Source organism: Diabrotica virgifera, chromosome 8 (assembly GCF_917563875.1).
Source record: "Diabrotica virgifera virgifera chromosome 8, PGI_DIABVI_V3a".
Taxonomy (NCBI): domain Eukaryota; kingdom Metazoa; phylum Arthropoda; class Insecta; order Coleoptera; family Chrysomelidae; genus Diabrotica; species Diabrotica virgifera.
Genome location: NC_065450.1, coordinates 230,356,141 through 230,382,835, shown reverse-complemented (window position 1 = coordinate 230,382,835; position 26,695 = coordinate 230,356,141). Strand labels below are relative to the sequence as shown.

General features: G+C 31.6%; 2 protein-coding genes across 3 annotated transcripts in view; one reads left to right on the top strand and one right to left on the bottom strand.

The window, feature by feature from the left end:
* The window catches only part of LOC114328659 (uncharacterized), a 262,330-nt gene that overhangs the window by 123,694 nt on the left and 111,941 nt on the right, over positions 1-26,695 (top strand). The window lies entirely within an intron of this gene.
* LOC126890423 (uncharacterized) overlaps positions 977-26,695 on the bottom strand; it is a 50,656-nt gene continuing 24,937 nt past the window's right edge. For both annotated transcript variants that reach the window (XM_050659338.1, XM_050659339.1), the window contains exons 2-5: positions 16,864-17,102; positions 14,036-14,182; positions 11,814-11,849; positions 977-7,119 (exon numbers count right to left, since the gene is read on the bottom strand). In XM_050659338.1, the coding sequence (XP_050515295.1) occupies positions 6,984-7,119; positions 11,814-11,849; positions 14,036-14,182; positions 16,864-17,102 (558 nt within the window). In that variant the 3' untranslated portion in view covers positions 977-6,983. The remainder of the gene's footprint in view (positions 7,120-11,813; positions 11,850-14,035; positions 14,183-16,863; positions 17,103-26,695) is intronic.

Genomic DNA, 26,695 nt, shown 5'->3' with positions numbered 1-26,695 from the left:
CAATTTGCTTTTGTTTCGCATGATTTTTCTCTTATCTTCTTTCTTTTCAAGCTCAACCAGATAAACTTTTTCTCCTAATTTCAGAGCATTCTCTATTTGAACTTCGACTGCTAATTTCGTCTGCATAAAATTTTTCATGGCATGTTTTAGAATATCTGGGCATTTGTATCAATGCCCAAATCCTGTATAAGTATATTTTTTCGCCTTTTTTCATTTTACAAACTTTCCAGCCGTTCTTCTATCTGAACAACTACCTGTTTTAGTTTTGGTTTTCTTGTCTTAATGTTATATTCTTTTGTCTTAATGTTTTTATTTCTTCTCTATATTCTTTCTGTTCTCTGCTAATCTCGCTAAGTTCTCTTGATTGCTCTTCGATCTTTAAACTTCCTCCTGCCATCATTTCCATATTTTTTTGTATATTTCCCTCTATTTTCTCCCTTCTATAGGTAGGAGGTCTGCCTAGTTTTCGACTTTTGTTGAAAGCCCGTTGCAATTCTTCCTCTTAGTCTCCTTTTCTCTTCTTGTCGTTTTCGTCTGTCGTAGTACCGTCACTTTCTATTCGAAATAGATCTTCGTATTTCAGTTCTCCATTTCAGTTAGTGATGGGGCTTAATTTTTGTTAAATTTATTATTACTTATGTACTAGACTAGATGTTATAACCTGTACGTGCCTGTACTAACTTAACTCATTGTTGTAGAATTGTAGTTTTTAAAAACAATTAATTTAATGTCTATCTATCTATCTATCGTTATGGAGACCTATTGGGTTGTGAAGATTAGGTCCTAAAACCAAAAAAGTTAGGTTTTCCATTTTAGTGGGCACTTTACATTTTTTAATTCAATTTGCCATTTTCAAAAACCGCTTTTTCCGATTATAGCGGCATCTATCCATAATTCGAAAAAAGGTCTCGAATAAAAGTTTTACCCCTTTTAAATGGACTCACATTTTCAAACAATTCATGATTTATACAAAAAGTAATTTAAGATAAAACTTTATTAAAATAAAATTAATATCATAGAATACAAATTACACTATATGTACAATTTGACACGCACGTATCTTTTTTTCATGAGGTATAAACCTATTGAGAGCCGAATAACATTGTTACTATCGCTGTACATTATATCAGCCTATAAATAAGGCGCTCAGACCAACAGTGGCCTAAGCCACAAATTGAGCATTTTTAGATTAATATATCAATATTAAATCTTCGGATTAACAAGGGTCTACACAACCTACTTCTATATTTGGCTAAATGGCGCTACCTAATTTGTAGCGCCATCCCATAAGCATAATGGAAATAGGAATGCAAAGATTGCATTTATCTCAAAACTTCGTTTTTGGGGTTAGGCCACTATTGCTCTGAGCGCCTCAAAAATATTACTTTATATCTTAAGGTAAGGAGAATAAAAGAGATCTTGATTTTAGGAGATCTTGAAATATTTTGCGGAAAAAAGATCTCTTAGGAGATCTTACATTAAAATTTTTTGAGAGGGTTTGGCTCTATTAAATGTATTGCTATGAGAGACAGTCCTGTATATAACATCGTGTATAAAAATGTATAAAAAATGCTTATATCTAATGAGCTTTGTATTTGCAATGTCACAGTGTGTATAGTATTTTTACTACAAAGGCAAGATTACGTAGGTCAAAATTTTTGACGTATGAGCACTGTCAAAACATTAGAATGTGACTTTTCATCATGGCCACGTTTATGTCATTACCTACTTGTCAGAGATATTTTTCTTTGTTTTTGTTTACTATAAAAATAATATCTATAATTATTTATTCTAATAAATGATGTCAGTTGGTTTTCATTACTTGCCGAAATATATTAATTAGCAACAATATTATCATAGTGCAGGTATAATCATTAAAATAGATTATTTCACAGCTCACAGCATAATTGATCGCAACCAGCAACACTGAACTGTCATTTGCCTTTGAATGAACTTATGAGTGGTGTACGAATGTCTAAAATATTTAACTAAAATTATTATTTTTTGGAATATTGAACTTAAATAATTGTTTTAGAAAATTTATATTATAGGGCTTTTCATTCATAGTCATTTGTTTCGAGCTTCTGTCATATTAATAATAAATAATTTTGGTTATTTAATTAATATAATTCTAAAATTCTCAATGTGATCGCGATTACGTTTTTTTTTATTAAAATACCATGTGGACGCTTATTATATACAAGATCAGGCAGTTCCGTGTTGGTTGTCGTATTTTAGCTGTGTTACACAAATTTTAATTCTAGAGTTGATGTTAAGGAATATCATTATTTTCGTTAACATTAACAAATATTTTGGCATATGATTAATATATTTCGGCAATTGATGAAATCCGATTGACATCATTAATTAGAATAAAGAATTATAGATATTATTTTTATACGCTCTGAGCTTCGCTGGTGTCGCTACTGGCGGATTACTAATTCAACTTTCACCGGTAATTTTTAAATTTATTATTTAATTGTTATCGCTTAATATTTACAACGCAAAAAAGTAATTAAATTGTAATCGATTTTTTTTAAGATTTTGCTAATCATTTTGACGTTCTATTGATAAAATATGAATTTCTTACTTCGGATACTTTCACAATTATCGTGTAGATGGCGCTAAGATTAATACATTAATTTATAATTACATATTACGGAACATTAAAAAAACTTAAATTCAGTATTTAAAACGTAAGTATATTTAATGTAAAAATATATACCACAGCTTTGACCAACTAATATTTTTTATCATTAATGTTTTTAAATTTAATTTTAAATTAATCACTTTGACATTTATGTCAAATTTCCGGTAAACGTTTGCAGACTTGTCACTACTGGCGCTCGCGAATTTGTAAATATCCCCTCTACGTGCGAGCTCACAGCGTATAGTAAACAAAAACAAAGGAAATACAGTCGAACCCGCTTATTGGAATAGCCTTCGTGCCAAACAAAAGTATTCCTATAACCGAGATATTCTAATAACCGATCATTGGTGGCCAGAAAAAACGTTCCGGGACCTCGAGTTTCTATTCCTTAAAGCGGGATATTCCTTTAACAGGTATTCTAATAAGCGGGTTCGACTGTATCTGACAAGTAATGACATTAACGTGGCCATGATCAAAAGTCACATCCTAATGTTTTGACAGTGCTTTTACGTCAGAAATTTTGACCTACGTAATCTTGCTTTTGTAGTAAAAATACCATATATTTCAGATACAGTAAATTCATAAATATAACATTAAACTATAATAATATACAATTATATTCAAAATATATAGGGTCTGTGAAAAGAAGAGAGAACGTCGAATATTTCGCGAAACGAACATTAGATCGAAAAACTCAAAAACAAGTGTATTTGGGTGGGGTACAACTTTATAATTTAAACAAGAAGACCCATTTTTTCGAAATATTTATAGATGGTGCTATTTTATGCTTAGGTATACCATAGGAAAATTATGAAAAAGGTCTATTATCTCGAGATATTAGATCGTTTCTATAATTTACCTGTGGTATGACGGTGAGTGGTTTTTTCCAATTATAGCGCAATCTATCAATAACGAGAAAGAAGTTCGAGACAAAATTTACTTATTTTTTTGTGTATTTTTTTATGAGAAATCCAAATCTGCAAGAAAAAAATGGGGTTTCCTATTTAACATTTTAAAGTTACCCTTACCCGTTGTAGGGGGTGAGGCTGGAGGGTAGTGTTTGGTGTAATTCAATAGATTTTTGAAAAATATTGAAAACGTATTTTCCCGCTTCTTTTCATACACCCTGTATATAACAAGGTGCATAATGCACCTTTAACACCCAAAAATGAATTATCACATTAAGATCCTATCATTCAAGAACCTATTCTTTTGAGCTACTTTGTTATTGTCTCTATAAAAATCAGCAATTAGTTATCAAAAATAATAATATATCATTACTAATAGTTTTGAATAAATATTGACTAATTTTAAAAAGTTTTTCATTTGATCTTGAAGAAGTCTAATCGAGTCTTTTTGCGGAATGTTAATAACGGATAATGACTTAAATGTCCTTGAAGTCGACAACATTTTACATCAACTAAGTAAATCTACCGCACAAAAAAAAATAAAGACCGATAAAACAATCGTTTATATCTTTACATCTAATTTGTTCGGTTAATCTACTTTGTAGGCTATTGATTATGTTAGTAACAAGAGGACTAAAACGAACCAGAACATTAAAGGAGTTCTATTGTTTCATGGTCAAATATGAAATGTCCAAATATGAAAAAACCTCGGAGTGTTACAGAGATACCAAGATCGCTTCACAAAAAAAAACTTCTTTTTGTTCAAAACGACGGTTGGTAAAACTCTTCAGGATTCAAAGTGTTCGAGATACAATTTTTCTAATCTCCCACTCACTCCATTTAAGGCCGTTTTCCCTATTTTTTCGTAAAACATTTGTTATATATTTTTTACGCAGCTTTAGTTAGGTACCTATATGTAATGATGGTCGTTTAATAGAACGAAAAATTAATTACTTTTAAAATGGTATATCGTAAATGATTCTAGAACGATATGGTTCTCCAACGTTGTCTACTTTCAACGATTGGAAGAAGAGGCATCTCCTGGTTAAACAATTTGAGAGCTTTGTTTAACTGCACTTATGCTGATCTCTTTAAAGCAGCAGTATCGAAAGTGCTAATTACCATGATGATGGCACATGAAAAAGAAAAAGGACGATTTTTGGTAACCTTTACGGCTATTTTTTAAATTTCTTGTTTTAATTTCGTTCCTTGTTCATTTAGGTACCATACATTGTTAAATAAGTGAGAAATCTTATTTTCTGTACTTTAAAATGCTATATTTAGTGTAAATGTTTCTAGGGCTAAAGGTATCCAAGATATTATGGTTCATCAAAATGTGATGCTTGCAACCACTGGCGAAGCGTCCATGTAACCACTCTTACCATTGGTAACATTTAAAAATCTTGCAAATAAATATTTTATGTATTTTATGACTACTGTGAAATAATTCCATTTATATTTTTACCAATAGAATTATATATTATGTGTTAATAGTACCTAATTCAGTAAATAGCCAACTACTCGTAGACACACGAAAATATTGGCGAGTTTATGTGACTCAGTTGCACTTTATTATACTTTGTTACACGTTACCAAAAAAGGTCAAACATTTTGCCAACATCTAGAAACATCAACTGTTTTTTCGAGAGTTTCAAGTGATGAACAAAATGATATTATTGAAGCTTTAGCCATATCTTCATTTTTTTAAATAAGATTTTTTGCATCTGGTTTTGGTAACACTTTAGAAAAAGTCACGCGTCGCCACTGCTTGTAACTATTTTTACTGACTTTATGGATATTTTTGTGTTACGGCAATGTATAAGAATAAGAAGTTATAGTTAGTTCCAGAATCTTTTAAAATAGACCATTTTCAATTATAGAAAATAAGCGTTCTTTCTTATTTACCAATGTAGCTATTTACCTAAATGTGCAAAGAACGAAGTTAGAAGCAGGAATTTAAAAAATAGACGTAAACACTAATGAAAATCGTTAAAAGCAGAAGATTTTGAAGAACTACATTCTGCAAGAGACGTATTATATTTCAGTATAATACGTCTTATAGCGCCATAAATACCCTTATTGGTTGTAAATCATTAGAGATCTTCAGAGACTGTATATATGGCTATCTCTGAACGAACCGAAACCAACCACGTATCGTATCAGTACCGAATCACGACATAATAATTCGATATATCTGTTTAAAACATACAGCGACATCTGTTTAAAACAATTCGAAGTTTTATTTCCGGAGAAATAAAATCTCTAATGAGACCAAGTTTCTAGTTACGCCTTCGTGATTTCTATGACTTGCAAACCAAACGAATGCTGAATAAAAGGAGACATGGGGAGGCCTATAATTTGCACCGCACTTCCTGCCTATTCAGCGTGTCAAAATTCCAAAATTTTTAGAGAAATGTTTGAGAAAAAATAGGAAAAGTTACCCAAAAATGCTGGGAACGGCGAACTTTGAAAATCAGATCTCTTATACAGTCGAACCCGCTTATTGGAATAGCCTTCGTGCCAATCAGAAGTATTCCTATAACCGGGATATTCTAATAACCGATGATTAGTCGGTAGTAGAAACGTTTCGGGACCTCAAATTTCTATTCCTTTAACCGGGATATTCCTTTAAGAGGTATTCTAATAAGCGGGTTTGGCTGTACTATAAACTCTAGGGCTTCTAATAAACCGTCAGACTTAAGAAAAAGGATAGACATATTTTTTTGTGAAGCAATGCTAGCACCTATACCACCTTGAAAAATAGTTATGGGGCAAAAAAATCGCGTTGATTTTGTTGCATCCTTTTGCTTTGTTTTTATAATATAATTTTTTTAAATCATTTATTTTTATACTAAAAGTGTATACTATATAAATCACCCTAATGCTCCCCAGTGCATAGTAACTAATTCCCTCTGTAACAAAAATTATATTTGGCAACCCTGTCGCCCACTGACGTAGGAACCTGTCAACGGCTGTCACAGAGAGACATTTCCCGCTATTCCTCATCCAGCCTTCAACGATAAAGTTATGATTTAGTTGACTTGTATTTGTTCTTTTGGCAATTAATATACAACACACAGTAATGTGCTACTTTTATTTGTTTCAACCTAGAGTTGCAGTCTTGCAGTTACAGTGCAGTTGAAGTTAGAAGTACGAGACACCCGAAATAAACCCTTATACTCATGTACCTACTACCCCCTTTTCCTTATAATTTGGCGCCCAACGTGGGGCGTTGTCCGTTGACATTTCCTCCGGCAGGGTTGTTCAATATTATTTTTGTTACAACTCCGTTCTCAGAATGCACTCCTTTAAATTTCGCGATTTTTTCTGAGTTGGGGGTCCATTTACTACATGAAACAATAAAACACCTATAACCGTGTAGTTTCTTTCTAATAAAGTACAGAATCAATAGCCTATAGGAATATTTAGGAATCACAATCGCAGGTGCATTTAGTAGGTATCATGAATTTATCGAAATCGATGAGGTAATCTTCGTAGGTGAGCAGATAGACTTCTGTGAAAGTCTGTTTGCAGTTGTAGCCGAATGTCGTGCAGTGTTGACTAAAAACAAAATAATGTAATTAATATAAATCATTTAAAATGTTTCTTTAAAAAAGTGGGGAGGTACAAAAATATCAGCAAATACAAAGTTACTCTTTAAATTTCATGATAATTATTAGGAAGCGGATTTTTATGCGATCAATTTTGATAAAATATGCGCAAGATATGCACAACAATTCAAGAAATGCGTATTTCGAGAAACCACAAATTTTCTGTTCTATTCTATTCTAGGGGGTTCTTTTATAGAGGGGGCAGCAATCTTATTTATTATCTTTCAAATAAAATCATTATTTTTTATTTATGCAATTTATTCATATTTTTTTCAAAAAGTGATACCAATAGTTATCTATTTAAAATAAAACAACAATATCACTATATATGTATATCTTCGATTATAATTCATTACAATGTCACATTGTCACAGTATAAAGAGAATATGTTTTTCCAAATTTTTTACGAGGAATCATTTTCTTTGATCAGATAAAATATTTTTATAACTTGAAAAACTTCTTTCAACATCAACAGAAGTAATTGGGGCGTATTTAAAATAACTTGTTAAAGCCGAAAATTCTGCACTAAAATCAATTTCAAAATTTCCATTAAAAATTTCTCATATGCCCTCCAAATTTTAAAGCCGTTTAAAGACGGGATGTGATCTAAAACATGAATATTTCAATTTCCGTTAGAAAATCATAAAACTATGGTTAAAGGTATACATTCTCTTAACAATAGGGGATTTAAAAGAATCACCAGAATTATAGGTATCTACTAAATTGGGATACAAATTGTACTAAATATAATAAAAGTAAATAAAATTCGGATTTCCCGGTAAACCATCCTTCGTCATTTTAATATCCTACTATCATTTTATAACGACGTACTATAAGCACTATAAGTACTTTGTGTAAAGATCGGGTATTTTCTAAGAAAAAATGAAAAGGCAGTGAATGAGCCGTCTCTCTTCAGGTAGTTCTCGAATTATTAATAAATACGACAGTTTGTGCGGGGAAATATTTTGTGTCGAATTAAAAAAATTTAATTTTTTTTTTTTGGAATATATTTGGAAAATATGCAAAATTTAGTAAAGTTCTCAAATATGCGAAATATGCATGCAATATGCATTTAGCATAAAATCCGCTCCCTAATAATTATTATTTGGAGCTGCACAGGTACTTTAACAACTACATTATACAGTGAGCACTGAAAGGTTGGAATAAATTCATTTTTTCGTGAATGGGCAACTTTGGGAATAAATCCCAACAAAACAGGCCGATTTTTATTTTTGAATTATTATTTTTTGGCGTATTTATTATACTAGTGACGTCATCCATCTTACCGTGATGACGTAAGTATACGATTATTTTGTTAAATAAAAATCGGGGTCGTGTGATAGCTCATTTGAAACGTTATTCAATTTTCTATTCAATAATATAAACATTAACTTAATTAAACACTGCGAAAAATCAATGGTAAGACACTGTGGGATAGAGCTAGAAGTGCAGATATAAGGTGGACAACATTAATAACTGGGTGAAAAACACAAGAGTAGAATGGAACGACCACATAAGCCGAATGACAACAAATAGAGCAATAAGGACGGCGAGAGACGGTTTCCCAATAGGAAGACGATCAGTGGGAATGTCACGAAAAAGATGGAATGACAACTTACTGGAGGCACATTGAAAAACACAGTCATGTCTACATAAAAAGAAGAAGAAGAAGAACTTAATTAAAATTAAAACATTAAATTAATTGAGACAAAAAGAGGAATGCATGTAGTTTATTTACTTCACAATACATTTTTCTGCTGTAAGAATGCAGGAAAAAAAATGTTTATTTGACAAATAAATATTGTTTTTCGCATAAATTTAATGTTAAAGCTGCCACTCACCTGTCTTTTGGCAGTTTGATGAGTTAATTTAAGCAAAAAGCAATGTTAATTTTGTCAAATAAACATTTTTTCTGTTTTCTGAGGTAGTAAAATTTATTTTGAATTAAATAAATTACATACGTTCTGGTTTTTGTCTCAATTAATTTAAATAAAAAAAAATTTGGACACCCTGTATAAATAATTACGTTATTGTTTATATTACTGAATAGAGAATTGAATAAACTTTCGAGTGAGCAATCACACGACCACTATTCTAATTTAAAAAAATCATCGATTATTTATCCGCCACGGCTAGATGGATGACGTCACTAGTATGATATATATGCCAAAAAATCACAATTTAAAAATTAAAATCGATCTGTTTCGGAATTTATCTCCAAATTCGTCCATTCACGAAAAAATGAATTTATTCCAACCTTTACGTGCTCACTGTATATTAGAACAAACTAAAATACATGCTAAAATTAGATAGGTGACAGTACTAGGTAATAAGTAATAAAAAAACTTTTATTAGCAACGAAATGATAGGGAATATAATGAATATTTATTTTTAAAACATAATAATTATCGCCCTTAGATTTTATGGCTGTTATAATTGGCCTCGATCTTATAGGCAATAGACATGCTGTCAGTTGACAAAGTCTGAAGGCGAAGTGTCCCGCAGGAAATTAAATTCTGATTATTTCCTGTGTTTTTGCATTATTGGTTTTTATAAGTATTATGCGTTTAAAAAGACTAAGTTTTCACTCTAATGGCATATAAAACAACATAATGCTATTCTACATCCCACCAGAATGAAAACAATGGGAACCTTCTCTGGTTACACCTCCGAGGCTTCTACAATTTGCAAGCCATACGAAATTGAAAATGGTTATTCATTTTTTATTATGCCTTTGTTTATTGCGTGTGTGTGTATTATATGTTTGAGTATTGTGTGTTGCATACGTATACGATATAATCCGCTATTGGAACAGTCTTGCTGTTGACTTTTTCTTTTAGTATTGGCAACCAAAGCCTGCTATTTTTGCTAATAGGTTTGCTACACATTTTTCTTCATTTAGGAATTTACAATTTTTTATGGGAATAAGCCATAATTTTACTTTAAATTTAAGTTTATTTGACGTTTCGATTTTGCGGAAATCGTTATCAAAATACAAAACAGTAAATTATTCAAATTTTGTTTTTGTTTTTTTTTGGTGAAAAAATCTTCTAGTAATTTAATTCTATGTGACTCATTCATATTGACAATATATTTATTAATATACAGACAAAAATAATATTATATACTTTAAAGTAAATGACTTTAAAATGATATGGCCAATATTAAAGAGTTGAGTTCCTGGGACGACTTTATTGGAAGATAGACTTCATTCGATTACATGAAATGAACTTTAACATAATAACATCCACGAGAAAAATGATTCATGTGATTTGTCTGTAAAAAGACATACATGTAATAATTAAATTATTAGAAGAGTTTTTACCAAGTAACGAAAACAAAATTTACTGAAGACTAAGTTTTCAATCTAATAGCATATAAAATAATATTAAAAATATTACTCTACATCCCACCAGATTGAAAACAATAGGGAACCTTCTCTGATTACACCTACGAGGCTTCTAAAATTTGCAAGCCATAACGGATACTGAGACTAAAGAAGATGAGGGAATTTTACAATTTATAATTCACGTCCCATCTGTTCAGCGCGGTAAGGTTCCAACGAAAATGGTTCTCTTCGTACTCCAATCGGAGTAAACATGTAAATCAAAAATGAATAACCATTTTAATTTTAATTTGAAACTACAGCCGCATTATATTCTAGTTTAATCAGAGAGTGCAGCAAGCACCTCTGCCGGTTTCGAAACTTATTAGTCTCTCATCAGGAGGCACATATGCTGCTCTCTCTGACCCAACCAGGACAGATTGTTTTCAATCTGGTGGGATGTAGAGTGATATTCTTAATATTATTTTGTGCTATTAGATTGAAAACTTAGTCTTTTGCTAGCAGTTGCCGCTAGGGCATCTATGCCGTTTCGTTCGTTGCAATCCGTGACTGCACTCCGGGGTTTGTTTTGGTTGGATCAGAGAGAGCAGCATATGTGCCTCCTGATGAGAGACTAATAAGTTTCGAAACCGGTAGAGGTGCTTGCTGCACTCTCTGATTGAACTAGAATATAATGCGGCTGTAGTTTCGTGTTGCAACGAAATTAAAAATGGTAATTCATTTTTTAAAATCTGCTGAATTTATTTAATTTAATAGCGTTTTGTACTTTGAAGTGGACATTGAAATGTCAAATAAACTTAATATTAAAGTAAAATTGTAGCTCATTCCCACCAAAAATTGTAATTTCCACATTAGGGTGGAATTGAAAAGATGCAACGAGAGAATAGCTTCAGAACAATAATCATTAAGTAGGACGAGAGCTGTTTCTTCGATTTTTTTTTCTTTTTCATGTCTGATTATTTCATGATTATTGATGCATTTTTCCATTGCACTGTGTAATGAGTACAAGCATGTTGGTATCTATATCTGTAATTTGTGGAAGTCTCTGTTTTTGATGTATGTTTTATGTTCGTGTAGATAAAGATTACCAGGCTGATCCAACAATATTTGATTGAAAGGTTTGCAGAAAGTACCAAAAACTAGCTTCAAAGTTTAAATAAACTTTTTGTTGAATTATGGATATTAGGTTTGTGCTTTGAATGAAGACAATATTTTTAATAAAATCCGTTAAAATACTCAAAAATGGTTCACGTTTATACTTCAAGAACTGTTAAAATAATCTCATATAATAAACTTACTCCGTCACTCCTGGATCTGTACTGCCATGTGGATACCTAAAACAAGAAATATATACATTTATACATCCACATACAATCATTTTTGGAAAATTACTTCACTGCAGATATTGTTCGGCCACTCTAACTTTTCCCATGCTTTACGATTCATTTTCAAACAAATTAAGTCAAAACATAAAGTGAAACAAACGTCGATGTGTATATACATTTTGTATAATGTATGCTATATACTATATACATTGGGGTACGTTTCACTTTATGTTTTGATTTAATTTATTTGAAAATGAATCGTGCCACACGGGAAAAGGTAAAATGGAACTACTATATTTTTATTATCTGTTCTAGAAATCATTTTGTAATAATGTAAAAAACAAAATGTGGATACAATAATATATCTTTTTGGGTTTCTGTTCTGACTGAGCATCGAATTCCCCAATATAATTGTTACATTATTTTTTTCTAGTTCCTGTTGTGACTTGTTAATTCATTAATGCAATTTTCAAATTTACTTTTGTTTAGTGGATAGCTTAACAAATTTTAATTCCAAAGATATAATTTTTAGATATAAAATACTTCTCTCGAAAATTAGTTACTTCTAGAACTAAGTAGTATTTTGATCTCAAAGACCTTTCCAAACTACTACCTAAAAGATCGTTCGATCGATATATATCATTTATATCTATGTCGATATATCTAAGAGTATCCCCTATATCTGTATCTAATTTCGATCTATCTAAGATCTAATTGTCCTGCATTTGCAGACGATGTATTTGGCTGCTTCCATCTTGCTATCTCCACCTTGTCTATTTTGCAGAAATGTTATCGTAATAAGCAGTATCCAGACTGTCCAGTGAGAACTACTGTAAAAAGTCTTCTGCAGCTCCAGGAGTATTTTTGCATTGAGATGCATAAAGGTGAAGCTATCTTCTTGCAGTATTTTTAAATATTAAACTTTTTGCTTGAGTTTGGATTGAAATGTAACTATTTTTCCATTTTCTGTAGTATTAACTCCTTCTTCGGCAATATTATTAGAGGTATCATTACCAGCATCTCTGTTTCGCCTTGATACCTATGTATATTAAAGTCACTTTCTTGTATTCCGCCGATTTCTTAAGAAACTGTTAGAGCCAAAGCTGTTTTCGTTTCGTAGCTGTACATTTAGGAGCATTTAGTGAAGCTTGACCGTCTGCGTCTGAGGCATATTATTCTATTTTAGATGAGGTTTTCTGAAACCTTGAACAAATAATCATATGCTAGCAGTTCTACTTGAAATATTGTATGAGTATTTCCAGAAGTTATTGTAGGTCTTCTTTTGACTGCTGTGTTTTACCCCTGTAAAGTGAAAGCATACTCTTTTATATTAATATTATGTCGTAAGTGTTTTATATACTATCTGTTGATGTCTTCATTTATTGCGTTGTTTTAATTCATAAAACCCTTAGATGTTAGTTTGCTTTGCTTTAGATATTGCATTCCCTAGAGTCCAATTGCTCGTTCCAGAACAATCCTCCTTAGATGTATATATGAGGGGATCTCATCGTCAGTTAAGATGCAAAAGCTCGTAACCCAGAAATGGGTTTTTGTACAAGTGAGTAAAAAACATTCTCTGCATGCGGAAGTCATTAGAATTAAGTGGAGAATTGTTGATTTAACATCAAGGTATTATTAATACCTTGATATTGAATCAATAATTTTCGATTTAGATTTAGAGATTTTCGCATGCAGATAATGTTTTTCTGTTCTCCTGTGGAAAAACTTATTTGTGTGTTGCGAGCTTTTGCATCTTAAGCGACGTCATACATTATTATTCTACATTACTTTTAAAGCTACAGTCGATTGCACTGCAAATTTCGATCAAAAACTTTCGTTAAAAAATAATCATTATCGCCCCTTTTATTTACATTAGATATTTATATCCTCGTCGGTCGGATAGCTCAGTGCGACTAGCGGCTGACCCGCACTTCACTTCGCCGTGAGGTACGAGAGTTCAAGCCCAGCCCAGGCCATCGGAAAACAAAAAGGCTAACGCGTCAGTATAAAATTCTAAATATGAATCTGGCGCTTAGACCTGAATATGCGGGCATCTGATCGACCTATGAGGGAGCAGTACGGCAAGGGATAAGGGCTTGCGGCTCGGTGATACTCCCCCATAGATCCCTACCGAAGGGCGTTGACGCCTAAGAACGGTGTATATATTTATATCCGAAAATAATCAAAACACTTACTTGCAAATTTCTGAAGTAAACCGTTGATGATATCCTTCTACATTAACAACGTATTTCCATTGTAGTCCAACATTCCTTAGCACTCTTGGGGTAAAAGTACCGTTGTATCCTATTTGACATAACCTTTCGCCCTTTCCGCTACCAAACCTTTGAAAAGAAAATAGTGTTGGTGTACATACTTAGCTATAAGGCAGAAATGATCAAGAATTATTGAAGTCATACATTATTTAATTCTGGATACTTAGTAATACTCCAGGTTTGCAAGAACTGTAAGAGTATTTGAGCAAAGAATAACTTTATGAAATTATTCCTTATAAAATTTTAAGCCCTTTTTCTACGAGTTAATTAAAATCCTTTATATAAGGTATATTTAATTTAAAAATCCCTTTCGGGCTACATCACGGAACGTTTTAGAACTAAACAGTTCATCATCAGTGCTGCTAACTGATTTTACATGCTTGAGCCAAAACATAGGAGATAAACACTTTAAATGCTATAAAGTTGTAAAAAATTGACCTATAAGTATACAATATCTTATAAAATTGCAAGCTTTACCTGCAGAAATACCTAATAATTTCATCAATTTTCTTGAGTGATTTTAGAAATATCTTGGTACTGTCTTGGAATATACGAAAAATGTGATATAACAGTTATTATGGACGACTTGAATGCCAAAATGCGCGAAAACAATAAAAAACGTTATTCGGGTTAGAAATCTAAATCAAATAAAAATTTTGCTGTAACAATAATTTCCTTAAATTACTTAAGCAAAGTTTGTAATGGGCAAAACATATTTTATCATAATATATTGACATGTACATTGATGCAACAAAGATGTTCGAACTACATCAGATGTGATAAAAGGTAAATCAGTGCGAATGTAGAAAGAGAACATAATCTAATAGCAGCAACAATTATTAAAATAAGGACAATAAAAAGTTGATCCAAAAAAGCAAACAAATCAAGACACATACCAAGAATGACAGAAAAAGTAAACAAGAACCTTATCGATTTTTAAAGAAACTGGTACTTGAAACATGCCCTTAAGATAATAAATTTGACAAAACAGAAAGAAGTACCAACCGATATAGAGCTAAAAAGGAAAAATTGTTTTAAAATTATTTTATATTGTTTTGAAGTTATTTATTTGTGGTATTTTTGTAATTAAATATTCACAATTTAACTTGAAAAAATAATTTTATTTACTTTTCGACTGCCACTTCGGACGCCGTTGTCAAAATACAAAATATATTATTAAATTAAACAAAAATGTTGTTGCTTAGTAAAAAATTCTTCTAATGATTTAATTTAATATGACTCATTTATATTGGCAATTCAAACATATATTATACATTTTAAAGTAGAAGATTTTAAAATGATATTGCCAATATTTATGAGTTGCATTCGTGGGACGACTTTATTGAAAGATAGTTCATTCAATTACATGAAATTAACTTTATCTTAAGAATATCCGTCACAAAAAAATCATAGCATGTGATCTGTCTTTAAAAAGACAACCACATGTAACGGTGACAGTACAATTCTCGTGATTTCATAGTAATTTACGAGGAAAACCAGGAAAAAAACCTCGTGATACTATCCCGACATTGTAACTATTTGGTCCTACATTTAGTTTACTCTCAAAACAAACACCAAATTCTGGCTTTATATGTATGTTATTTTAAATTATAAATAATGTTAATAATACATAGATATATAAATAATACTAAAATATAAATTATGTACTATCCTCGATATGTTATTGACTTACTAATCGTGGTATTTTCTTTCTATTGACTTCCTCTTTTAGTATTCGTATCCACATCCTACTGCATTCTACCGAGGAATTTGTGACACAATTGGTTTCATTTAGCATAATTAGAGCCGCTTCTTTGATTTTTCCCTTTTTAGTATCTGTTTCTTTCAGGACTATAATTGAATGTTTCCACTGAACACTATGTTCATTATCCCATGCGTGTTGACTTATTTGAGATCTATCAAATTCTCTATTTTTAATATAAGGCTGATGTTCACTTATTCTAACATTAATTTAATGGTCTTGATGTTTCACCTAAAGAAAATTGTTCGCATTCACAAGGTATTTTATAAATACAATTCTTTGTTCTTCCTTGTTCATTGTTAGGATTAGTTTTAGATAAAATATACCCCAATGTGTCTGTTGTTTTGAATGTTAAGTTTCTCGCATAGTCCTTTTATATTTATGGTAGTTTCCTGGTATTATTTCTTGTGAATGTTGTAGGATCCCGTTCTAAAGTTGTTCTGTTCCATTCGATCCAATCTTTGCAATTCCTTATTTATAAACGATAAAGGATAATAATTTTTTAACAAAACAGTTGTTAACGATTGTTTTCCTTCTAAAAATGAATTTTCGTTAGAAGAAGTAATTTTGGCTCTATCATATAAGGATTTAATGACTCCATTTTTAACGCTGATGTTGTGATCTGATGTGTAATTTAGATATCTGTTGGTGTGTGTTGGTTTTCTATACACTTGAGTTGAGTCTCATATCCAGTATCGTTCTTATAAATCCTTCATCGGTATAAATGAGTCAGATTAAATTAAATTATTAGAAGAATTTCTTACTAAGCAACAACTTAATTTATGAATATTTTGTATTTTGACAACGACGTCCGAAATGGAAGTCGCACGTGGAACGTTAATAAATTTTTTTTCATGTTAAATTGTGGTTTTTTTCCCAATTAGAAGAGTTAGTAATTTATAATAATATTTATGTTCAACAGGCTATTTTATCTTTTTTTTTTTAAGAAAAAAATTCTTCTACTTATTAAAACATTATTAAAACTTACCTGGTATGTATATTAATCGTGGCTCTGGTCGTAGTGGAATTTAAGATATATCCAAAAAATCCTTCTATGTGTTCTGTATCTTGCATTATACGTAATATTTCTTTCTCCGGATAGTCGTCGGCCCTCTCACATATTTGATTTCGACATTCTAAATACTGTTCGTGGTATATCGGTGACTGTGATATTGATACTGCTCTCGTCACAGAATTTGGTCCTTTTCGGAAATGCGCCAGAAAGTGCTAAAAATAATAAATAATTAATAAAACTGATGTTAAATTACAATAAGCAACTTGCACATTTTTGTGTTATCACATAACAATGTTTAGTTTCGTTAAGACTTTCAAAAGACTTTCAATAAGACTTTAAAAATTTCAAGACACAAAATGTCATAATATCTTAGCAATACAAATTTAAAATCTTCTATGTGTTTAAATCAATTCAAACGGTCGAACACTTGTGACGTCACCAAGTTATATTCTGTAATGACAGATCTCCTGTCTCGTATAAAAGTATGTATAAACCACTTTGTTTACATTGGTGTTTGATATCGTTTTTGAAGAGATAGTATTGTTTTACCATTGTTTAAAAGTACAACCATTTAAACCCCAAATAAAATATTTATTAGATTTCCAGTCAATAAGAAACGGAGTTTAGTGCACGTTGAAAGGACCTTAAGCCATTTTAGTTTATTCTTAAGGTCTTCATGTAAGTGAAAGCAATTTTAATGTAATTTTTTAATATCAATCTGTTGTCTGCTTAATAGTTTTTTTAATCAAGTGTATTTTGAACAAAAAGAAAATAGAGCTTTTGGTATATTTTGGTAGATGTACACCTGGTTCCAAAAAAAACTGATACGACTCTTGAAGCGTATTTTGTAGAAAATTGAGCAGTGTATTTTGAAGGATAAATACTTAATATTTACATACTGTCAATGTCACTGCCAAATCTTAAAATTTGTCAGATAGTTATTCTGTTCCACGGTTATTAGACTTTATTATTAATCTTTATTATTAATACTTTCTCCGCAACTGAGAGTATCTTATCAACTGTATTGTTTTTAAACAATAGATGATAAAATAAAAATATTGACAGTTCAAAAATGTGAACATTATTGCATTGTGTGTGGCCTAAGTTTGGGCTGAAAACTGAAATGTATTACATTTTTACAAAATTTTGGAATATGTTTAATTACGTAGACCAATTTTAACAGTTGTTTTCAATACAGATTTCAATCCTCTACAAATAGTTTCTAATGTCTTTTGATGTCAAATAATTAGGGAAGCTGGAATTTAACAGTTTAGAATTTTACATTGAGTTAATGCAAAATTGTGGCGCATGTCAAAATTCATTATGTCATTATTATATTCGTTATGTCATTAAATATTTTAATTGTATTCATTTTCTTCGAATCCTGAGAAAACTAATAAATATTTTTGAAAAATTTAAACTCAGAATGAAAGACTACATTATTACCGAGGGCTGAAAGTCCCTGAAAACTTCTATAATATTTATTTTAATAAGTTACAGGGCTGAATTGAATATTAATTTGCTTTGTTGTATAATCCACGTCTACAATAATTATGTGATCTATTTGATGTAAAAACTATCATTTAGATAGTTAATATAAAAGTTTAGATAGATTTAAAATAATATAAACATTTAGACCTTAATAATTAGTACAATTTATGAATTAACATAATATGTAATCAGTTGTTTGTTGTTTGTTTATTTTATTATTTGTATGTCATAATAAATATAATGTCAGATCAATCAAATACACTGCTCAACATGATCAAATCTTACTAAGAGTCGTATCAGTTTTTTTAGGAACCGGCTGTACATTACAGATTAAATGCTATTTATTAGATATACAATACTTGTCTGGAACTGATTTTACTATAAAATTAAAATAAACTAATCATAATAATAAAGTTTTATGTTCATAATGGGTAAGGTATTAGACTTCTCTTTAGAAAAACCCTCTTCGGTCATTTTAAAAAGAATTTTCTTGACAAAAACACTCAAATTCATGACATATAATATAGTTCACAGCAACTATCTAAAGATTTATAAAACTGAGATATAATATAGAATGAGATAGAACTGAGATAGAACAATTCTACCTAATATATTGGAAGAATTTGGCATACCATCAAAATTAATACGACTAGTGCAAATGAAAATGACAGAAACAGAAGCACAAGTATGTATTCAAGGACAGATCACTGATGCGTTTACGATAACGCAAGGACTGAAACAAGGCGACGGACTGGCTCCAACGCTTTTTAATCTTGTTCTTGAATATGTAATTAGACGGTTGACGGTAAGCGGAAATAACATACTTAAAAACAAATCTACCCAATTAGCAGCATACGCGGATGATATAAACATAATGAGCAGAACAATGAATGCAGCGGAAGAAACCTACGTTGAGTTGAAACAGAGTGCAGAAGCAGTATGGCTAGCAATAAACACAAATAAAACAAAACTACTCATACAAACCAGATCAAATAGACCGGCGCAACAACACTTTATTGACGATATAGAACATGTGAATAGATTCACCTACCTAGGAATGGATCTGGTTGCAAGCAATGAAGAAGAACCGGAAATAAATAGAAGGCTTGTTCTGGCAAATAAAGCCTATTTCGCGATGGGCCACATATTCAAATCGCGAGACGTACACCGGAAAACAAAACTCCGGGTATATAAAACAATAATCAGGCCCATAGTAAGTTATGGCTGCGAAACATGGGTGGCGACACAGAAATCTGCCAATGCATTAGATGTGTTTGAAAGAAAAGTGTTACGTAGGATACTGGGCCCAATAAGTGAAAATAACAACTGGCGGATTAGGTATAATAGAGAAATATACGAGCAATATAGCGAACCAACTCTAGTACAACACACTAAACTGCAGAGATTACGGTGGGCAGGGCACGTGGTCCGCATGCATGAGAATAGAATCCCCAGAAAATTGCTGAATGCAAGAATGCAGGGAAGAAGACCTGTTGGAAGACCTAAAAAGAGATGGGAAGACGAAGTCGATGAGGATGCCAGGAACTTCCTGGGAATGCGTTCATGGAAAAGAACAGCGGTAAATCGAAATGATTGGAGAAGCTTATTGAAGGAGGCCAAGGCTCGATTTGGGCTGTAGTGACATTGGATGGATGGATGGAGATATAATATAAAATGACTACATCAAGTAAACGAATATAAAACGTAATGAAATAATGGCGCGGATCTTGAACATTTTTAACTTTATGATGTCACGATCAATGAGGACGCGTTTAGCAATGAGGACGAAAGACAATAACAACTTTTTTTCTTTGATATCTATTTTAAATTGTGTTCTGTTGTGATTTATAGCTTTTTTTTCGAATTTAAAATTTTATGTAAGTTCTCTATTGGGAATAAGGCACAATATTAGCTAGAGATTAAATTTATTTGACGTTTCGACTTCCACTTCGGAAATCGTTATCAAAGTACCTTTTTTTGTATTTTAATAAAGATTTCCGAAGTGGAAGTCGGAATATCTTAATTTCTGACTAATATTTTGGCTTATTGCCAATTAAAATAGTAGATTTGCATAAGATGCCTCAAGAAAATAGCTTCAGAACGATATTAAAAGCTAATGTTTGAAAATATACTCTACTTTATATCGTCTCTGGGAAATTAAACCGGCATATCTACAAAATGCGTATTTTTCACCAGAACACTTTAAAGTTTTCATTAAATGCAATATTTTCCATTTAACGTCAATTTGGTACACCTCAACGCCACCTTATACATAAATAAAATTTAGACAATATTACTGCTTATTAAAGTAGTAGTTGCAAATAGTAAAATCGAAAATTGATTAAATTAAGAGAATTGTACAGATATGCTAGTACGCAGTTTAAATTCAGTGTAATGTTTGCTTTTATGTAACAAAATGCCGGTTTGTTTTAGTTGAAGCTGATAGAAACACATTAATGTTATGTACAAGCCGGATTATCTACCAATAAGTCATATCTGGGTAATAATAAAAATGTACTATTGTGAGCTAATTCAGTTTTACTTACATAATGGATATCTTTCCTCCTTGAAGGTTTTAAAGCCACTGGCATATTGCTCACTATGCTATAGATCTGTCTTCTGATAAACAAAGTGGTCATTTCCACATTAATGCATACCGCCTTAACGCCACCTGACATATTTTTATTCGACTATATGTTATGGCGGTTTGACCGCCTAAAAATAGAAGGGAGAGAAAAAAAATGTTTGACACCAAGAACTGGAAACTCAATTATTGCAGATATGCCGGTTTAATTTTACAGTGACCATATCGCACCTTGAAAACCATATGGCAATATCTGCAATTTTTTCATGAAATGACCTTTGAATGCAGTCTAATAGGAAAAAAAATCTATTTTTTAATGCTATATAGCAGCGTTTGAAAAAAATTTTAAGTTCGGCACCAGAAACATACATCTCTATGGCTTTTGTCAAAAATCGATTCTTCTTTTTATACCATCAGGCATTATCTGCAGTAGTTGATGCTCTACGGTTCTAAAATTGGAACAAAACCCCAGATCTATATGGCAATATGTGCAAAATGTGACCCACGCTCGTAAAATGAAAGCAAGATCTACTAAGGAAACATCCTTTAAATGCAACAAAACATAGAGTGCTGCATAGAGATTTGATTGCAACACTGGAAATAAGCGACAAGGCTATAACAAATTGATATACAACGTCGTACTGCAGATGGGTTTATCCCAAAAGAAAAGCGAATTATAACCGACAGACAATATATAGCGACAGATTATAATATGCAAGACTTTGATTAAGTGTTAACACTAAAAATTTGTAATAAATAAGTACAATCAATAAAAAAACTGTTATTTTATATGAATTTTTACTGTATCATGTGCGAAAATTGATATATTTTTTAAAACAATATGGCCGTATGTGCTAAAATACCTATTTCCTGGGGGAAATTTTACGTACTTTTTAATTCATATAAAAATATGTAAAATTAAAGACAATTGTGCCAAATACCAGGTTTGCAGCTTAATTTTTGGAATTACAGTAAATAAAATTAACTTTACAAAAACTTAAAATGCTCATAACTCAATATTATGATTTTTGCAGTTACTGCCCTATGGTTTTCAAGGTGCGATATGTTTATCCATTTTTGTTATATTTTACTACTATATTTTTTCTTCAGCGGCAGAAAAAATTTGGTTACTTAACCCTTGGACTATCACGTTATAAGTTCACTCGAAAATTCTTCTCAAGAAGCAATTAGGTTAATTGTTTATTAATTTCAGTCATTAAAGAAATAATAGGATAATGTACGTCTATGGCAAATTATATTTTAAAGGTTTGGTAAGTGTCCACTTTACAATATTTTGAAATGAGAGAAACGTGATCTGATACTACAAATATATGCACTACTCCAAGAAATTAATGCATCACCTTAAAAATGGGTCATTTTTTATATCTCGGATTTCCTAAACCTGATGTCTGATTTAAATGATTTTTTAACATGTTATAGCCTTATTCTTTAAAAATATCGCTGTAATAAAATTGTTGCTAGACAAGTAAACTGTCACTGTATACCTAGTGTGGCCAACTCCAATTCCATCAAATTCGGGACAAGGCTGAAAAAATACCTGAAATCAGGGACTTTTCAATGAAAATCGGGCCATTTCTTTTTTCTTAATATAGAACTATAATATCATCATTTTATTGATGTATACGATATAGTATACGATGAGTTTTTCCAGAAGACGATAATTAAAATACAGAAACGAAAAAAAAGTCCACAGTTAGAGTTTTAGTGGAACTATAGTACAGTTTTGGATATGGTATAGTATTACACTCAAGAAATTGTTAACTTTTTTTGTCCCACTAATTCAATTTGATCTGAATACTTAGAAGAATAACGTATTCAAAATTTCAAAATAGAATTTTGCCAAAACATTTAAAATTCGCATGGCCGGAAGCTTTGTCCGGGACGCCGGGACACAACTTCGTAATTCGGGCCATATCCCGGATTTTTCGGACTAGTTGTTCAAACTATGTATACCGCATGTACCAATCAAATTGTATTTTTTCTCAAACTTCACCACACCCTGTGTAATATTCTAGTAATAATAAAAAACTGAAATTAAAACCCAACAACAGCCTCAAATTTTCTTAACATTCTATTTTTTATTTAATCGCTTATGTTCGATAATAAAACAGTTAGGTACTTTAACAACCAGCCGTGTTTTTCATTAATACAGGGTGTGCGACCAACTTTAAAGGGAATTTCACATGAAAAAGAAATGACCAACCATGAAATTCGTGCTCAGCGGCCTCCAAAACTCTCCGAGTAATGGTTGTTGACTGACTTTAAATGATCGTAACATAAAACTCCAGGCGACCATTTCCAGGCGACGAGTTCCAACATTGGTACCAGGTACCACGGAGACCATCGTTGTCATGAAATTCGTGCTCAGCGACCACCAAAACCTCCCGTGTAATGGATATTGACTGATTTTGAATGATTATATCATGAGACTCCAGGCGACCAGTTCACCATGTGCACCGGCTACCATGGACACCATCGCCGTCATAAATTCGTGCTCAGCAATTCCTAAAACCTCTGAGTAATAGGTATTGAATGATTTTGAATGATTATAACCTAAAACTCGGCGGCCCTAAGGCGGCGAATTCCACTCTGTGAAATTCGTATTCAACGACATCCAAAACCCTCGAGTAAAAAAATTTAACTCATTTCCGTCAGTATTTCCTGAGTTATATCTTTTTCATTTTCCATCTCTTCGGGATGCACTTTGAATGCATTTTCCTTCTGTAAATTTTCATCTGCTGGAGATCAGTTTAGTTAATAAACTTTCCTGACACTCTCCTGAATCGAATGCAAAAAGTTGCGTGACGATTCATCTTACTGCACAAAATTCCTAGGTGTAATGCTTTGTTTCCTCGCCTAATTGTGTTGGATATTTTTCCTGTCGGTATTTTATATTATTATGTTACAAATTAAACAATTTCATTGATGTATTTTATTTCATAATCTTGCCTCAGTGATAATCTATATTTAGATAAACTTTTTTATATCATTTATTTACCACGTAGGCATTTTATGGTTTACTCTAAAGAAAAGATTAGGTCAGTTTTCAGTATTTTCATCACTGACTACAAATCCTACAGATAATTAGTGTTACAGTGTAGTTGTGTAGAAATTTATTTATAGAAAAACCACACCGTTTGTGGTAAATTTATGATAACGTTTAAATATCTGTATCATTTTACGCCAATTTAAAATACATTAGTAAAAATCTACAATACTTTGTATCAGAGACAAGATTTATCATCTTTTAAAAATGTTGCTTACACTTCGACAGTTACATAAAAAATTTTTTTTCTAACATGACTCGTATCTGTTTGCCAGTGAGCCTTCGGTAAGTTATTCCATCCTGCTCATCGTCTTCCTATTGGGGAATCGTCTCTCGCCGTCTTTACTAATCTATTTTTGTTGTCATTCTGCTTATATGAGCGTTCCATTCCTTCTCTTTCTTACCTAGCCCTTGATATTCTCCTCTTTGTATCCCTATAGAATATCCTGTCGTCCTAAATATGTCAATAGTGTCTTACAATTGATTTTTTAAAGGCTTTTATCTTCATTTATAGGATTTTTTTTGTTTTCTCTATATGTCCGATTTTGTTTCTGTCGCATATGTCATTATATGTCTGATGACTGTTTTAGAATTTCATTCGGACATCCTGCAGTTCTGTTTGCTCTATTAAATTTATCTTTTACTTGTGTTTTGAGCTTTCCGTAGCTAGACAATGTGATGGCCAGATATTTAAACACCATCACTTGTTCTATTATCTGTTCTTCTACCTCCAATTTACATAGTCGATTTGTTGTTATAATCATGCATTTTGTCTTTTTTGTTTATTGTTTTCCCTTCATTAAGTATTGTTTTTTTCGTTTTTTCATCATTATCATCTTGGTGCTACAGCCCTTAGAGGGCATCGACCTTCTCAAGCCTTCTATGCCATTCTGTTCTGACTCCAATCTTCTCGGCATCTTGTGTTACCCCGTCCACCCACCTCAACTTTGGTCTACCCCGTCTTCTCATTCCCACGGGTTGAGTTGTTAGAATATTTTTATCATGTTCGATTCAGGGGCCTGGGCTACATGTCCTGCCCACTGCAGGCGGTTTCGCTTAATTACAGTGATTATTTCATTCATAGGAGATTCTGACCAATAGAAAGCTAAAGAAATCTGAATTAAATCGATAATTTTTGATAATCTCCCGTTGTTAAGTATATTACATCAGATGCCCTTCGTTGCTACGAAAAAATTAATTCAGTGACATTAATGACAATTAATGTTTTAAAAATTATAAAAGTGATGACTTTCAATCGTCAAATATTTATAAAAACTGTGTTTAATGGTACTTACATAAATAAATTAGAATAAAATTTTGGTTTTGAACAGTTTTATTCATGAAATAATCGCAACAAATTGCACTCGACCTCTGAAATTAATATAGAATTTTTGCTCTCGTGACACTTTGACATAATTTCACTAAGTGTCACTCGGAAAAAATTCAATAATTTCAGAGCTCTTGTGCAATTACTACTGATAATATCTTTTCCACCAAACGTATGCTTGTAGATATTTTTCGTTTTTTACTTTCTTATTATTTCATCCGTGATCAGATTAAATACTACAGGCCTCAGAGACAGGTTTCCCCCTGTCTTATCCCATTTCCAGCCCCAAATTGGGTCGGTTAGTTCTTTTACTGTGATTGTGTTGTTCTGATCTAGATGTTTTTTTTTTTCTAACAAATTATGAAAAATCAAAAATATAACCTTTAATTCAAGACGGAAGAAAATATTGAAGGCAGAAAGAACCGAAAAACGACAAAATTCTTGGTTTAAGAATATAAGTTGGTAGAACAACAAAATGTTAATATGTTGGGTTATATCAGCAAGAAAACAGGGGTTATTGTCATAGTTGCTTCGTTGTCATAGCTGCTTCAAGGCGCTGTTTTCTATTGCAAAAAAGTTCCTGTTATAAACCGGAAATAGTCCCCAACTTTGTTATTTGATTCGCATTGCATTTTTCAATTTCTCGTTGGATTCTAGGGATACTCCGTTGAACATACATTCAGTCTAAGTGTTGCCCTTTTAGCCTTATTTGACGATTTTGAAAGTAATTGACAATTTTGTACACTTGATAAGTTTTGAACAGATAATTATCTGAAAAAAGCAAAAGCTATAAACTTGAGCTGGTCACCGTTGCATAGAGAACGAAAGAATCTTAATTTTTTACATGCAGAAGCTCGTTAAAATATTTTGGAAACATGAAATTTTTAACTGAATTTAAAATTGTTCGCCAATACGAAAATGAAGAAAGCTTTCTTTTTCATGTCCTTTACTTGCCACGGGTTGCAGGTTGGCCAGTGATCAGTTGGAAAAACTTTCCGGGTGTATTTTAAAATCCTGGTTTTATTGTGGTGATCAGTTTGTACTATCTACGAGTGCATTTTTATGCTAATTGGTGATGAGTTTACGTATACCCTAATTTATAAGTGGTAAAATTTTCTCGTATTTAAATAAATGGAGACAACAATAAAAAATCCTAGCTTACTAACCACAGAATTCTTTACATATCAACAAATTTTACAATTAAATATCATCAGATTTCACTAACTTTCAAAAACAATACTTTATATGGAATTATAGAATAAAAAAGAAAATATTTAAATAAATAAATAGGAGAAAAAGTGATAGGCAAATGTGTACGAGTAAAAAAAATAGCAGT